Below are 16834 nucleotides of genomic sequence, written 5' to 3'. Positions count from 1 at the left end.
CATTCTTTGCCTATATAATTCAGAGCCAGATGCCGGAACTGGGCTCGATCGTTATCCCGGTATTTTGTTATCTTTCAACGTGGCCTGAATGCCCTGGGAGCGTATATAATGCCCTGGGAGCCCATATAAAGCCCTGGGAGCCCATATAAAGCCCTGGGAGCCCATATAATGCCCTGGGAAGTTGCTAAATCTTACCATCTTAACTCCAAAATCACATCATCAGTACCTCCTTCCTTTCAACTCCAACAACGTAGCAGCATTTTCACCAGTTCTGGAGGTACGTAAACATTCCCAGCCGCTGCCATCAACCTCGGAGAATGGCACCAACGGTGAGACATGCGAGAGCCAGCAATTTCTTTATTTTATTATTAATATATATATATATATATATATATATATATATATATATATATATATATATATATATATATATATATAAACTAACAGAGCACTTCCCAGAATCGAACCTAGGCCAGCCCCCCAGTGTACTAACCAATAGACCATCATCAGATCATTAAAACGACTGAGGATCGGGCGGCTTTTCCGCGAAATTCAGTCCCCCAATGACGCCAGATGATGGTTACGGATCTCTCACACATTCTTTTACAGATCATGACACACACACCAGACTGTCCTCTTAAAAATAACGTCGCTTTTGGCCGTTTGCCCGTATGGCCGAAAGTGGATGTAATTTGAATTGTAATACTCAGGAATCTGTACACCTGTTGATTGACGGTTGAGAGGCGGGACCAAAGAGCCAGAGCTCAACCCCCACAAACACAACTAGGTGAGTACACACACACACAGTACTCGCCACACACACAGAACCTTAATATATAATAATATAGAAATAAGAACAATCGTATTGTTAATATACAATACGTTAATTAATATTGAATGCGTGTGGGTGGACGGCCGCCGCAGTAACGAGCCTGGCCTGAGGACGGTTCTTATACACAGGCTCCCTGCGTCCCGACAACGATAATTATAATGACTTGTGTACCTACAACCGGAGCATTACTCTCAACAATGATATCAGCCTCATCTCTACCAGCGTAATAATTAAAAAGGTCCTATAAGGTTAAAAAGCTAATGAACTAATTATCTAAAGCAAACACAAGGTAGTTAAGCCAAAACTTGTCCTTATCAGTGGCGCCGCTCCACAGGTCCCACCCCACTGCCAGACGCACGACGCCACCAGCTCGGGCTACACCATGCAGAGATCACAACCATCACGGTGGAATTAACATGTTAAAACTTGCTAAACCGGAACTGTATACATAAAACACATTAACATTACCTTGCACTAGTCCATACCGGCGGTTATTTCACACTAAACAAACTCGGAAAAAAACTACTACTACTTGCCAGCCAATATCGCATCAATTCACCTGGCCACAGACCAGAACCGCCGGTAAATAAAATATTATTTGCCTTGCCCCGCGAGAGGAAAATCTAATACAGCGAGTGGTTAGCTTCAAACCCCACTCCCATGGGAGCGGCGGCCTCGGTAAATACTCCCTCCACCAAATATTTGTAAATTTCAAATGCGGGAAGTTCAAGAACCTGCCACACACACACTTTTTCGTTCATTCTCGTCGTAAGAATGAACGTAACGCCCCAAGGAACGCGAATAACACGCCCCATGGAGCGTGAATAACGCCCCTCCAGCTGAAATAAATTTAACTAGGTCTGTAGTAAGATAAAAACAATGCATGATCTTAATTACTAAAATAAAAAACTACAATTGGGGCAGATTTACCAAACGTAAAGGTACTGACCTCACCTAGCGTACAGGTACTGACCTCACCTAACGTAAAGGTACTGACCTCACCTAACGTACAGGTACTGACCTCACCTAGCGTACAGGTACTGACCTCACCTAGCGTACAGGTACTGACCTCACCTAGCGTACAGGTACTGACCTCACCTAGCGTACAGGTACTGACCTCACCTAGCGTACAGGTACTGACCTCACCTAGCGTACAGGTACTGACCTCACCTAGCGTACAGGTACTGACCTCACCTAGCGTACAGGTACTGACCTCACCTAGCGTACAGGTACTGACCTCACCTAGCGTACAGGTACTGACCTCACCTAGCGTACAGGTACTGACCTCACCTAGCGTACAGGTACTGACCTCACCTAGCGTACAGGTACTGACCTCACCTAGCGTACAGGTACTGACCTCACCTAGCGTACAGGTACTGACCTCACCTAGCGTACAGGTACTGACCTCACCTAGCGTACAGGTACTGACCTCACCTAGCGTACAGGTACTGACCTCACCTAGCGTACAGGTACTGACCTCACCTAGCGTACAGGTACTGACCTCACCTAGCGTACAGGTACTGACCTCACCTAGCGTACAGGTACTGACCTCACCTAGCGTACAGGTACTGACCTCACCTAGCGTACAGCACCACGTCTCCCTCAGCACATCAACAACAGTCCCAGTACGATCCACGACTTTCATTTCCCGTCCACCTCATCCCGCTGTATTCAGCGTCCGTGCAGAAGCTACAGCTATGATGATGTGTATCCCACTGTATCCTCAGCATCCGTACGTGCCCTACAGCGACCCTCATTCGAACGTGACGCGTTTTTTCTACCGAACGTGCCCGTACACCCCTTTCACTTGATTCCCTTCCCCTCCCACCTCCAACCTCCGTCTCCTCTTTCCCAACCCTTGTCGACCTTAGCCTCCCTCCCCTGGCACACAGTCCCAGTCTCGTGGGGCCAGCACCCACCACCCCACTTGTGTGGGAGCGGGTGGGGGTGCAGGAGGGGTGCGCTCCACACCCCCACCATGCACGCTCCACCCCATCATTATCCCTCCACAACACGCCCACTGTGTGCCGCCCACCGCCTCGCCACTCACGGTTTAAACACATTCATATCCCTATTACCCTCTCTCCAGTCTGCTGTGGCTACTATGGTAGCCACCATGTCTTTCTCCAGTCTGCTGGCTAATATGGTACCACCATGTCTTTCTCCAGTCTGCTGGCTAATATGGTACCACCATGTCTTTCTCCAGTCTGCTGGCTAATATGGTACCACCATGTCTTTCTCCAGTCTGCTGGCTAATATGGTACCACCATGTCTTTCTCCAGTCTGCTGGCTAATATGGTACCACCATGTCTTTCTCCAGTCTGCTGGCTAATATGGTACCACCATGTCTTTCTCCAGTCTGCTGGCTAATATGGTACCACCATGTCTTTCTCCAGTCTGCTGGCTAATATGGTACCACCGTGTCTTTCTCCAGTCTGCTGGCTAATATGGTACCACCATGTCTTTCTCCAGTCTGCTGGCTAATATGGTACCACCGTGTCTTTCTCCAGTCTGCTGGCTAATATGGTACCACCATGTCTTTCTGGCTACTATGGTAGCCACCGTGTCTTTCTGGCTACTATGGTAGCCACCGTGTCTTTCTGGCTACTATGGTAGCCACCGTGTCTTTCTGGCTACTATGGTAGCCACCGTGTCTTTCTGGCTAATATGGTACCACCGTGTCTTTCTGGCTACTATGGTAGCCACCGTGTCTTTCTGGCTAATATGGTACCACCGTGTCTTTCTGGCTACTATGGTAGCCACCGTGTCTTTCTGGCTACTATGGTAGCCACCGTGTCTTTCTGGCTACTATGGTAGCCACCGTGTCTTTCTGGCTACTATGGTAGCCACCGTGTCTTTCTGGCTACTATGGTAGCCACCGTGTCTTTCTGGCTACTATGGTAGCCACCGTGTCTTTCTGGCTACTATGGTAGCCACCGTGTCTTTCTGGCTACTATGGTAGCCACCGTGTCTTTCTGGCTACTATGGTAGCCACCGTGTCTTTCTCCAGTCTGCTGTGGCTAATATCTCGCCAAGCACACACCGAAACTACGACGTTGGTACAACGTTCGAACAAAATTTAACACCTAACCAGTTATAACAACCAATATAGCAAGTTGTAACAACGTTCTAATACGTCATAAACACGTTAAGCCAAGATGTAACAACTTTATTACAAGTTGTAACAAGCGAAAAATAGAGACAGTTTCGGTTTGTGTTTCCAGGGATGGTAGCCACCGTATCTTTCCCGACTCTGCTCTAGTAATCCTGGTGAAGTATCAGCTTTTTCTAGACTTTCTGAATTGAGATATTTTGACGATGATGGCTGTTTCAGTGTGATTCACAGAGGAAGTGCAAGAGTTAAGTATCCCCTTCTTGCCTTATATTATACAGAGTAGACGAGAGGCCATGTACAGAAGAAATGGGTAAGTACGCTAGTATCTTGATCGATGCCTTGTGCTGTACTTTTGAAGTACAATCGAACCAGACCAGACGTCACTGCTTGTAGGTTTCATGAAGGCCTACCAAATAATTCGATACCGAATATTGAGATATCAGTTTAATTTACATACAGTTATGAAAATATTTTCATTGTTGTTATGCAAGTCACTTGCCCCGTGTAAGTTTCCAAGCTCAGTGTTTGTCTCGTCCCTGCTCTACGTCCTTTCTCACACAGTGTTCATCCTACGAAGGTTTGTACAGATTATCCTCTACTTGGCAGGTAACACTGTTGCCAAGCATTTGTCACTATGCACACCAAGCTTCATGCCCCTTATCGTGACGCTCCAAGCTGCTATATCATGGGGCTTCAAGCTGCTGTATCATGGCTTCAATCTGCTATATCATGGGCTTCAAGCTGCTATATCATGGGCATCAAGCTGCTGTATCATGAGCTTCAAGATGCATCTTAATCCTCCAGTGAGGGCTTCAATGTTTTGCTAGTCATGACGCTCCCAGGATTGAGTAAACTTTAGGGTGACTCGTATTTATGTTTCAAGACCACACTATACATGCATGTTTGGTACACACACAAGAGGATCATCACGGTAAATGTCGAGGACGTCAACGGTAGCTCATCACGGTGATCGTCGAGGACGTCAATGGTAGCTCATCAACGTGATCGTCGAGGACGTCAATGCTAGTTCATCACGGTGATTGTCGAGGACGTCAATGGTAGTGCCAATGATAGTGCCAATCTGTGTTGGTGTCTTAGACCCTTACCCTTAACCATACACATTCCTCTACACACCGTAACCAATCTGTCTTCCAAAAATCACAGTACTTACAGCAACTATTGGTGGAATAACGTACACAAATGAACTGATGGACTGAAGAAAAACAATAATTTGCACTTAAGTTTATATAAAGCACGAGAAAATGGCAACAACCAAGGCTAAACTCTCCTAGGATTAGTATGATATATATGTACACAATTAGGCTTAAGTTGGTGCATATTAGGCCTAGGATTATTTATTCAGGTTTAAAACAGGTTCGGTTGTTTAATTATGGTTTCACACTTTGGCAAGTCATTTGTAGTATTCCAATAATACAAAACGTTCACTTTTGTTGGTAGAACAGTTCACTTGTGCAACTTCTACCAATAGTTACTATAATGACTATAATTGTGGTGGGTGGGCTGGCGCCACACGACCCGGGGTTGACCACTATAATTGTGGTGTGTGGGCTGGCGCCACACGGCCCTGGGTTGACCACTATAATTGTGGTGGGTGGGCTGGCGCCACACGGCCCTGGGTTGACCAATATAATTGTGGTGTGTGGGCTGGCGCCACACGACCCGGGGTCAGCAATACCTCCCTGCACGAGACAATGGCTCCCTATTGAGGCCACCCCTGTAGCAGCCCCCGGCCTAAACCGTAACAATAATCATAATCAACATATATGATATATAACCTCGACATTAACACAACTTAAAAGTCGTAGTCACCTTCCTTGAGGAGGTTCCGGGGATCAATGATGTCCCTGAAAGTCAGTCTCTGACCGGGCTCCAGCGCTTAACTCTGGTCATGACCTTGCTGTAGTATACACACTAGCCTACAGTGGTATATTCTATTAATATTCATAACGCTCTAGTCTATTATGCTGCAAATAAACGCAGCATGCCCCCGTTGAGTACCCCGCCATCACCCGCGTCACGTCCCGCCATCGTCACACTCAGCAGCGCACCCCAGCGCCATCAAAACAATGGCGGCCAGATAATGAAGTAATTCGGTCCGACGCACATTACACTGCCATTAAAACTTTTTCTTTTTACCTGGCAGCAGCCGCCGCCGCCGCAACACGAGGCAACACGAGGCAACACGAAGCAACACAGGCTCGGGGAAAGTAACACAAGTCGCACACTTGAGAGAAGATAAGGCAAGTAACAGATGCTTAAACGGGAAACAAACAAGTCACAGCACAATATTTATTTCAATTTCATGATGCAAACTGCTTTTGCTTGTTTACTTATTTGTATGTGTGAGGAGTGAGGTCTAGCTCTTGGTCCCCCCCCCCCCCCCCCCCCCGCCAGTACCATAGCGATCAGCAGTAGTCCGGGACAACAACCTCGCGCCTGATAGTGCTTCGTTATATCTGCTTTAAAATCAGAGAATATGGCATCCACCACTTTTCCTTTATTTAGTAACCCTTGTTCAGCACATGTACACCATAAGGACAGCTCCTGTACATCCCGCAGGCTAAACTGTGCCCTCTGGCCCGGTTTCCTTCTAGTTGAAGAGGGCCGTCTTTGTCTTCGACTATGTCTCTCATAATCTTTTATGTTGTGATAACGTCTCATGATTATTTTTCCCTTGGCGTGCGAGTGAGTGCTGTTTTTATCTGTAATTTCAAAAGACTACCACAAGGCCGGTGGCTGAGCGGACAGAACACTGGACGCGTGATCCTGTGGTTCCGGGTTCGATCCCGGGCGCCGGCGAGAAACAATGGGCAGAGTTTCTTTCACCCTGATGCCCCTGTTACCTAGCAGTAAATAGGTACCTGGGAGTTAGTCAGTTGTCACGAGCTGCTTCCTGGGGGTGGAGGCCTGGTCGAGAACCGGGCCGCGGGGACACTAAGCCCCAAAATCATCTCAAGATAACCTCAAGATGTGATTGTCGACAGTGATCTTAGCCGCGCGGCTCAGCTGCCAAGTAGCACCTGGAGGTAAATTTTAGCATAGAAGTTTCAGTAACATTTCTTACCAAATTATGTCACTATGCTTAACTGATATCCCGAGGTCTCCAGATTACACGTCTGTACCCAAGTAGGATAATGTGGGTCGGTGTTGATAGGTAAGCCCTTTATTTTTCTTTACGCTAAGTATACATTCATTGTATACATTCAAGCCCTCAGTATACATTAAGCTCTACACTATACTTAAAATTTAATGAATGAGATTTATTTGTCTATGCATACAAATATACATTTATTTATGTACCTCAATGTAGGTGCCTATTTTGTCTGATATTATCACACCTGCCATAGCGGTGCCTGCCGTAGACGGCCAGAGTGGCGGTGAGAGTGCGGACTTCCCGCACTCTCACATGTGTGAGAGTGCGGGAAGTGTAGAGTGCACATGTGTGAGAGTGCGGGAAGTGTAGAGTGCACATGTGTGAGAGTGCGGCAAGTGTAGAGTGCACATGTGTGAGAGTGCGGCAAGTGTAGAGTGCACATGTGTGAGAGTGCGGCAAGTGTACAGTGCACATGTGTGAGAGTGCGGCAAGTGTAGAGTGCACATGTGTGAGAGTGCGGGAAGTGTAGAGTGCACATGTGTGAGAGTGCGGGAAGTGTAGAGTGCACATGTGTGAGAGTGCGGCAAGTGTAGAGTGCACATGTGTGAGAGTGCGGCAAGTGTAGAGTGCACATGTGTGAGAGTGCGGCAAGTGTAGAGTGCACATGTGTGAGAGTGCGGCAAGTGTAGAGTGCACATGTGTGAGAGTGCGGCAAGTGTACAGTGCACATGTGTGAGAGTGCGGGAAGTGTAGAGTGCACATGTGTGAGAGTGCGGCAAGTGTAGAGTGCACATGTGTGAGAGTGCGGCAAGTGTAGAGTGCACATGTGTGAGAGTGCGGCAAGTGTAGAGTGCACATGTGTGAGAGTGCGGCAAGTGTAGAGTGCACATGTGTGAGAGTGTGCGGCAAGTGTAGAGTGCACATGTGTGAGAGTGCGGCAAGTGTAGAGTGCACATGTGTGAGAGTGCGGCAAGTGTAGAGTGCACATGTGTGAGAGTGCGGGAAGTGTAGAGTGCACATGTGTGAGAGTGCGGCAAGTGTAGAGTGCACATGTGTGAGAGTGCGGCAAGTGTACAGTGCACATGTGTGAGAGTGCGGCAAGTGTACAGTGCACATGTGTGAGAGTGCGGCAAGTGTAGAGTGCACATGTGTGAGAGTGCGGGAAGTGTAGAGTGCACATGTGTGAGAGTGCGGCAAGTGTAGAGTGCACATGTGTGAGAGTGCGGCAAGTGTAGAGTGCACATGTGTGAGAGTGCGGCAAGTGTAGAGTGCACATGTGTGAGAGTGCGGCAAGTGTAGAGTGCACATGTGTGAGAGTCTCCACACACACGGCCAATATTGCCGAGGCTGCACATTGCTATTCAGAGTATCCTAGTGGAGATCCTGCCAATCCTTTGAATGGTTGCAGACAGGTTGTCGTATAGTGAAGTGTGTAATAACTGAAGTGTTAAGATCAGGGTCCCTTGCGAGGATTAAGTAACGTCTACGAGGCGAGTGAGGTTGTATAGCATTGTATAGAGTTCAGAAACTACGTATGTCAAAATTATTAAAAAAATCCAAATTATTAAAAATCCATGTAAGGTTATTGGTAATCAATGAATTACCTTAATTACCTTTCACAACAACTACACAGCCCCTACAACAACTACACTGCCCCTACAACAACTACACTGCCCCTACAACAACTACACTGCCCCTACAACAACTACACTGCCCCTACAACAACTACACAGCCCCTACAACAACTACACAGCCCCTACAACAACTACACAGCCCCTACAACAACTACACAGCCTCTACAACAACTACACAGCCCCTACAACAACTACACTGCCCCTACAACAACTACACAGCCCCTACAACAACTACACAGCCCCTACAACAACTACACAGCCCCTACAACAACTACACTGCCCCTACAACAACTACACAGCCCCTACAACAACTACACAGCCCCTACAACAACTACACAGCCCCTACAACAACTACACTGCCCCTACAACAACTACACTGCCCCTACAACAACTACACAGCCCCTACAACAACTACACTGCCCCTACAACAACTACACAGCCCCTACAACAACTACACAGCCCCTACAACAACTACACTGCCCCTACAACAACTACACAGCCCCTACAACAACTACACAGCCCCTACAACAACTACACAGCCCCTACAACAACTACACTGCCCCTACAACAACTACACAGCCCCTACAACAACTACACTGCCCCTACAACAACTACACAGCCCCTACAACAACTACACAGCCTCTACAACAACTACACTGCCCCTACAACAACTACACTGCCCCTACAACAACTACACAGCCCCTACAACAACTACACAGCCCCTACAACAACTACACAGCCCCTACAACAACTACACTGCCCCTACAACAACTACACAGCCCCTACAACAACTACACAGCCCCTACAACAACTACACAGCCCCTACAACAACTACACAGCCTCTACAACAACTACACAGCCCCTACAACAACTACACAGCCCCTACAACAACTACACAGCCCCTACAACAACTACACAGCCTCTACAACAACTACACAGCCCCTACAACAACTACACAGCCCCTACAACAACTACACAGCCTCTACAACAACTACACAGCCTCTACAACAACTACACAGCCCCTACAACAACTACACAGCCCCTACAACAACTACACAGCCTCTACAACAACTAAACAGCCCCTACAACAACTACACAGCCCCTACAACAACTACACAGCCTCTACAACAACTACACAGCCTCTACAACAACTACACTGCCCCTACAACAACTACACAGCCCCTACAACAACTACACTGCCTCTACAACAACTACACTCGTGTTCCAAATCAACAGACGTACAAAAAATAATAACGAAGAAAATGAGTGAAATTCACACATTTATGTAAATTAAATTCATTAATGCACCGCTCCAGCCTCAGGGTCCACACCCGAGGGTGGCCCCTACACCCACACCCGAAGGGTGGCCCCCACACCCACACCCGAAGGGTGGCCCCCACACCCGAAGGGTGGCCCCCACACCCACACCCGAAGGGTGGCCCCTACACCCACACCCGAAGGATGGCCCCAACACCCGAGGGGGGGCCCTACACCCACACCCGAGGGGGGGGGGGCCTACACCCACACCCGAGGGGGGCCCCTACACCCACACCCGAGGGGGGGGGGGCAACACCCACACCCGTGGGGGGCCCCCCCCTACACCCACACCCGAGGGGGGGCCCCCCCTACACCCACACCCGAGGGGGGCCCCTACACCCACACCCGAGGGGGCCCCTACACCCACACCCGAGGGGGCCCCTACACCCACACCCGAGGGGTGCCCCCTACACCCACACCCGAGGGGGGGCCCCCTACACCCACACCTGAGGGGGGCCCCTACACCCACCGAGGGGGGGCCCCTTCACCCACACCCGAGGGGGGGCCCCTACACCCACACCCGAGGGGGGCCCCTACACCCACACCCGAGGGGGGCCCCCTACACCCACACCCGAGGGGGGCCCCTACATCCCCCCCCCCCCCCCATCTACTAGAGCCTCCGCCTAAATCTAGGAACCCCTCCGCCCCCAGAGTCCGGAGGGGGGGGGGGGCGGAACCCCCCCCCACCAAATTAACACGCGAATACAAATGGCCAAAAAACTTGCACCAGGGGAAAGAATAGGCGGGAAAAAGGGCGGAGGAAGGGTAAAAATGGTGCACTCTTACTGCTCAATAATTTACAATTCAATTCCAATAGCGTTGGTTCTCTGTAATTGAATTTGTATATTTTTGGGTCGAAACAAGACAAAATTATATTCAAATTACAGAGCGTAGGGGGCATGGCCGGCACATTATAGGACTACGCAATTTATGCCCCTGACGCAAATGTGCCATACGCAGGATAATTTCCCTGGCGTATACCGCTCTTCCAATGTCCGATAACATTATTACCCTCCATGTATAATTTGGCAGTTACAACCCACCCCCAGATAATTACTTTTATTTATTTACTCATTTACCCCCTGAAATGTATTTAAAAAATCAAAACACACCATCCAAGTCTTTTATATATAAATTCTTTCAATGAATACATGTGGAGCGGGTATATAGGAGCAGAGAACGACACATTACAATGGTATACTGAACAGTATTAGATAAACCAACGGTATACTGAACAGTATTAGGTAAACCAACGGTATACTGAACAGTATTAGGTAAACCAACGGTATACTAAAGGGTGCAGGAACTTCCCAGAGCACATCATTGAGGACAGTGTGTGGGACAGCAAACAGGGGTGGGCCACTGTATGTTCCACATACAGGGGTGGGCCACTGCATGTTCCACATACAGGGGTGGGCCACTGCATGTCCCACATACAGGGGTGGGACACTGCATGTTCCACATACAGGGGTGGGACACTGCATGTCCCACATACAGGGGTGGGACACTGCATGTCCCACATACAGGGGTGGGACACTGCATGTCCCACATACAGGGGTGGGACACTGCATGTCCCACATACAGGGGTGGGACACTGCATGTCCCACATACAGGGGTGGGACACTGCATGTCCCACATACAGGGGTGGGACACTGCATGTTCCACATACAGGGGTGGGACACTGCATGTCCCACATACAGGGGTGGGACACTGACATTGAGACACTATGTTTATAGTGTTAACACTGTATAAACATCAGAGGTCCGCAGTTGTTCAACGTCCTCCCAGCGACTATAAAAAATATTGCCGGAACAACCGTGGACATCTTCAAGAGAAAACTAGACTGTTTTCTAAGAGAAGTTCCGGACCAACCGGGCTGTGGTGGGTATGTGGGCCTGCGGGCCGCTCCAAGCAACAGCCTGGTGGACCAAACTCTCACAAGTCGAACCTGACCTCGGGCCGGGCTTGGGGAGTAGAAGAACTCCCAGAACCCCATCAAGCAGGTATCAAGCAGGCTTGTGGGGGCTGATAATGGCCGTCGCGAGAGTATTCAACAGTGGGTGTTAGGGAGGTGTGGGTGTTGTCGTACAAGCCTAGTTTTTCTTGTGGGGGCGGGGGGGGGGGGGGAGAGGAAAGGCTTCACCTGGATTGTACCTGGATGGGGTTCTGAGAGTTCTTGTACCTTTTTGCTCACGCCTTATAACACTAAACCAGGTACCTTTTCAGCAGTAAAAGGTACCTGGGAGTTGGACAGCTTTTACGGGCTGCTTCCTGGCGATGCGTGTGTATTTACTATTTGTATTTGCAGAATCGAACAATTAGCTCTTGGACCCCACCTTTCTAACCAATCCATTTTCCTCTTATGTCTACTACATACATTTCTCTTACACACGCGCACGCGCGCGATGCCTAAGGTTCCTCGCGACTGAAGGATAGCGCTCCGCGGTATTAGTCCTAAGGCCCGGGCTCGATTCCCGGCCGAGGCAGAAACAAATGGGCAGTTTCTTTCACCTTGATGACCCTGTTCACCTAGCAGTACATAGGTACCTGTGAGTTAGACAGCTGCTACGGGCTGTTTCCTTGGGCATGTAAGAGAAATACATGTAGTAGACTTAATAGAGGAAAAACGAATTGGTTAGAAAGGCGGGGTCAAAGAGCTAATAGCTCGATTCTGCAAATACAAATAGTAAATACACACACATCCCCCAGGAAGCAGCCCGTAAAAGCTGTCTAACTCCCAGGTACCTTTTACTGCTAGTGAACAGGGGCAGCAGGGTGAAAGAAACTGCCAATTTGTTTCTGCCTCAGACGGGAATCGAACCCGGGCCCCTAGGATTACGACGCCTGAGCGTTATCCACTCTGCCGCCACCGCCAGCCAACCCGTTTTGTGTGTGTGTGTGTGTGTGTGTGTGTGTGTGTGTGTGTGTGTGTGTGTGTGTGTGTGTGTGTGTGTGTGTGTGTGTGTGTGTGTGTGTCTGTGTGTGTGTGTCTGTGTGTGTGAGTGAGTGAGTGAGTGAGTGAGTGAGTGAGTGAGTGAGTGAGTGAGTGAGTGAGTGAGTGAGTGAGTGAGTGAGTGAGTGAGTGAGTGAGTGAGTGAGTGAGTGAGTGAGTGAGTGAGAGAGAGTGAGTCAGTCCGCCACAGTAAGGACACAGTTCCTCAGTGTAGGCAGTAAACGAGTACATTACCAGTATTAACAACAAAGACTACCAGTAATTCGTCCTCTCAAGTGATAGGTCACGTTTGTCAGGTCACAGTAACCAACGTGACAGACACAGCCTACCATCAAAAGTACAGCCCATCCTCCTGCTTAGTTAGTACTTATAGTAACGATCACCACCATATGTGACCTCATGGACGACTAGAAAGTAGAAATCGTTACTACTGAGTTTGGACAAACCGGGAAAGGTTTTGTATTTATGTTCCAAAGACAACCTAAACTAACCTAACCTTCCTAGGCCTAATACAAGCCGAGGCCTAATATAGTACGTATGTGTGCTATACTAGTTCTAGGAATATTTAAATATTTAAGTCAGTTTTTTAGCATTTTTTTTTTCTGATTATACAGTGAATAGGACGAAATTCTACAATTTGCATTTTAAGTCAATATTTGTACTATGGTGGACCTAGTTACATTGAGTACTAAACCAGAGGATGGGTTGGGAAAGTAACAGCCTACAAATATCTACGTTTTCTATGACCAGGAGTGGTTCTTGAGGTTATCTTGAGATGATTTCGGGGCTTAATGTCCCCGCGGCCCGGTCCTCGGCCAGGCCTCCACCCCCAGGAAGCAGCCCGTGACAGCTAACTCCCAGGTATCTATTTACTGCTAAGTAACAAGGGCATCAGGGTGAAAGAAACTCTGCCCATTGTTTCTCACCGGCACCCGGGATCGAACCCGGGACCACAGGATCACGCGTTTAGTGTTCTGTTCGCTCAGCCACCGGCTCCCTAGCCTACTGAATGTGATAGGTTAGGTACTTCTTTATCTAACCTTGTTTGTCTGTGGGGGGTTGCTTGGCTTCTTGGGCTTCTGGTAAGAAGTTGGATTCTATAGGCAGTGGCAAATCAAAACAACGGGTTGACCATCTCCCTCAATAACTGTACAAGGTGTGTCAAGAAACAGATGGGAGGGGACTCGCTCCAGCAGCCGCCCCACTGTTGGAAAGACGACCCCCCCCCTTCTACACTTCCGTTACGTACGCACTGTTAACGGTAAAGCGAGAACGGTTAGATGGGAGGACTGTTGGATGTAAAGTTAGGAGAGCGTGCGAAGCACACCCGCCCAACATGAGCACTGAAGTAATTACACAGGGGGGGTGCAGACTATGCTTGAGGGCCCCCGGGGTGCCCCAGACTATGCTTCAGGGCCCCGGGGTGCCCCAGACTATGCTTGAGAGCCCCGGGGTGCCCCAGACTATGCTTGAGGGCCCCGGGGTGCCCCAGACTATGCTTGAGGGCCCCGGGGTGCCCCAGACTATGCTTCAGGGCCCCGGGGTGCCCCAGACTATGCTTGAGAGCCCCGGGGTGCCCCAGACTATGCTTGAGGGCCCCGGGGTGCCCCAGACTATGCTTGAGGGCCCCGGGGTGCCCCAGACTATGCTTGAGGGCCCCGGGGTACCCTAGACTATGCTTGAGGGCCCCGGGGTGCCCCAGACTATGCTTGAGGGCCCCGGGGTGCCCCAGACTATGCTTGAGGGCCCCGGGGTGCCCCAGACTATGCTTGAGGGCCCCGGGGTGCCCCAGACTATGCTTGAGGGCCCCCGGGGTGCCCCAGACTATGCTTGAGGGCCCCGGGGTGCCCCAGACTATGCTTGAGGGCCCCGGGGTGCCCCAGACTATGCTTGAGGGCCCCGGGGTGCCCCAGACTATGCTTGAGGGCCCCGGGGTGCCCCAGACTATGCTTGAGGGTCCCAGGGCACCCCAGACTATGCTTGAGGGCCCCGGGGTGCCCCAGACTATGCTTGAGGGCCCCGGGGTGCCCCAGACTATGCTTGAGGGCCCCGGGGTGCCCCAGACTATGCTTGAGGGCCCCGGGGTGCCCCAGACTATGCTTGAGGGCCCCGGGGTGCCCCAGACTATGCTTGAGGGCCCCGGGGTGCCCCAGACTATGCTTGAGGGCCCCGGGGTGCCCCAGACTATGCTTGAGGGCCCCGGGGTGCCCCAGACTATGCTTGAGGGCCCCGGGGTGCCCCAGACTATGCTTGAGAGCCCCGGGGTGCCCCAGACTATGCTTGAGGGCCCCGGGGTGCCCCAGACTATGCTTGAGAGCCCCGGGGTGCCCCAGACTATGCTTGAGAGCCCCGGGGTGCCCCAGACTATGCTTGAGAGCCCCGGGGTGCCCCAGACTATGCTTGAGAGCCCCGGGGTGCCCCAGACTATGCTTGAGGGCCCCGGGGTGCCCCAGACTATGCTTGAGGGCCCCGGGGTGCCCCAGACTATGCTTGAGGGCCCCGGAGTGCCCCAGACTATGCTTGAGAGCCCCGGGGTGCCCCAGACTATGCTTGAGGGCCCCGGGGTGCCCCAGACTATGCTTGAGAGCCCCGGGGTGCCCCAGACTATGCTTGAGAGCCCCGGGGTGCCCCAGACTATGCTTGAGAGCCCCGGGGTGCCCCAGACTATGCTTGAGGGCCCCGGGGTGCCCCAGACTATGCTTGAGGGCCCCGGAGTGCCCCAGACTATGCTTGAGGGCCCCGGAGTGCCCCAGACTATGCTTGAGAGCCCCGGGGTGCCCCAGACTATGCTTGAGGGCCACGGGGTGCCCCAGACTATGCTTGAGGGCCACGGGGTGCCCCAGACTATGCTTGAGGGCCACGGGGTGCCCCAGACTATGCTTGAGAGCCCCGGGGTGCCCCAGACTATGCTTGAGGGCCCCGGGGTGCCCCAGACTATGCTTGAGGGCCCCGGGGTGCCCCAGACTATGCTTGAGGGCCCCGGGGTGCCCCAGACTATGCTTGAGGGCCCCGGGGTGCCCCAGACTATGCTTGAGGGCCCCCGGGGTGCCCCAGACTATGCTTGAGGGCCCCGGGGTGCCCCAGACTATGCTTGAGGGCCCCGGGGTGCCCCAGACCCCCCTCCCACCACCATGAATGTGCCCTCCGAGTGACAAGCCATAAAGCCACTCCCATGGTAATAACCAACCCATCCTCCTGTTTATATAGTACTTATTGTAACTATGTGCACCATAGTACACACATTGACGTATTAAGCGATTAGATGGTAGAAATTTGTATTATTAACTCCGAAAATATTAGGCTAAAACATTTAAATATTCCTAGGCCTAGTGTAGCAAACGTGTGTTCCATATTGGGTCTCAGATAGCGTATATTAGGCCTAGGAAGGTTAGGTTAGTTTGTCTTTGCAACACAAGTTGAAAATCGTTTTCCGGTTTGCCCAAATTCAATAGTACCGATTTTTCCTTTGTACTTATGTTGTACGTCGGTATATGTACTATTGTACATATGTACTATTGTACATATGTACTATATCAAAACAACGGGATGGGCTGGAATAACAGGCAGTGGATGTTCAACGTCCTGTCAAAAAGAGTGCAAAATATACTCTGTTACTATTGTAACAGTATATTTTGAGGGTTAAGGGTTATTATATATTATATATAGTATATTTTGAGGGTTAAAGTTATTATATATTCTGTAAGCAAAGTGTACTCTATGAGAAGAAAGAAGTATCATAATATATACAGGGAAGTTACTGTAAGGCCACATCTCAAACTGGCGTAGTAAATCTCAACATACTGGAGCACACGGTATGCTAGAACATGCAGAACTGATCCACTGAAGTCCCGAAGTGCCGGACCAACCA

General features: G+C 50.3%; 2 protein-coding genes across 2 annotated transcripts; both read left to right on the top strand.

The window, feature by feature from the left end:
- The first annotated feature begins 8657 nt into the window (after positions 1-8657).
- LOC138367644 (hepatitis A virus cellular receptor 1-like) lies at positions 8658-9947 on the top strand. Its single transcript, XM_069329372.1, has one exon. It carries the CDS (start codon positions 8658-8660, stop codon positions 9945-9947), a length of 1290 nt encoding a protein of 429 aa, XP_069185473.1.
- Positions 9948-14792: 4845 nt separating this feature from the next.
- Positions 14793-16031, top strand: LOC138367643 (MAGE-like protein 2). Its single transcript, XM_069329371.1, has one exon. It carries the CDS (start codon positions 14793-14795, stop codon positions 16029-16031), a length of 1239 nt encoding a protein of 412 aa, XP_069185472.1.
- Positions 16032-16834: the final 803 nt, after the last annotated feature.

The sequence above is a fragment of the Procambarus clarkii genome, chromosome 22 (assembly GCF_040958095.1).
Source record: "Procambarus clarkii isolate CNS0578487 chromosome 22, FALCON_Pclarkii_2.0, whole genome shotgun sequence".
NCBI lineage: Eukaryota > Metazoa > Arthropoda > Malacostraca > Decapoda > Cambaridae > Procambarus > Procambarus clarkii.
This window is presented reverse-complemented; position numbering and strand designations above follow the sequence as displayed.

What these genes read in the sequence shown, in the direction of transcription:
- LOC138367644 (XM_069329372.1), top strand. Translation starts at nt 8,658, where the DNA reads ATGAATTACCTTAATTACCTTTCACAACAACTACACAGCCCCTACAAC.
- LOC138367643 (XM_069329371.1), top strand. Translation starts at nt 14,793, where the DNA reads ATGCTTGAGGGCCCCGGGGTGCCCCAGACTATGCTTGAGGGCCCCGGG.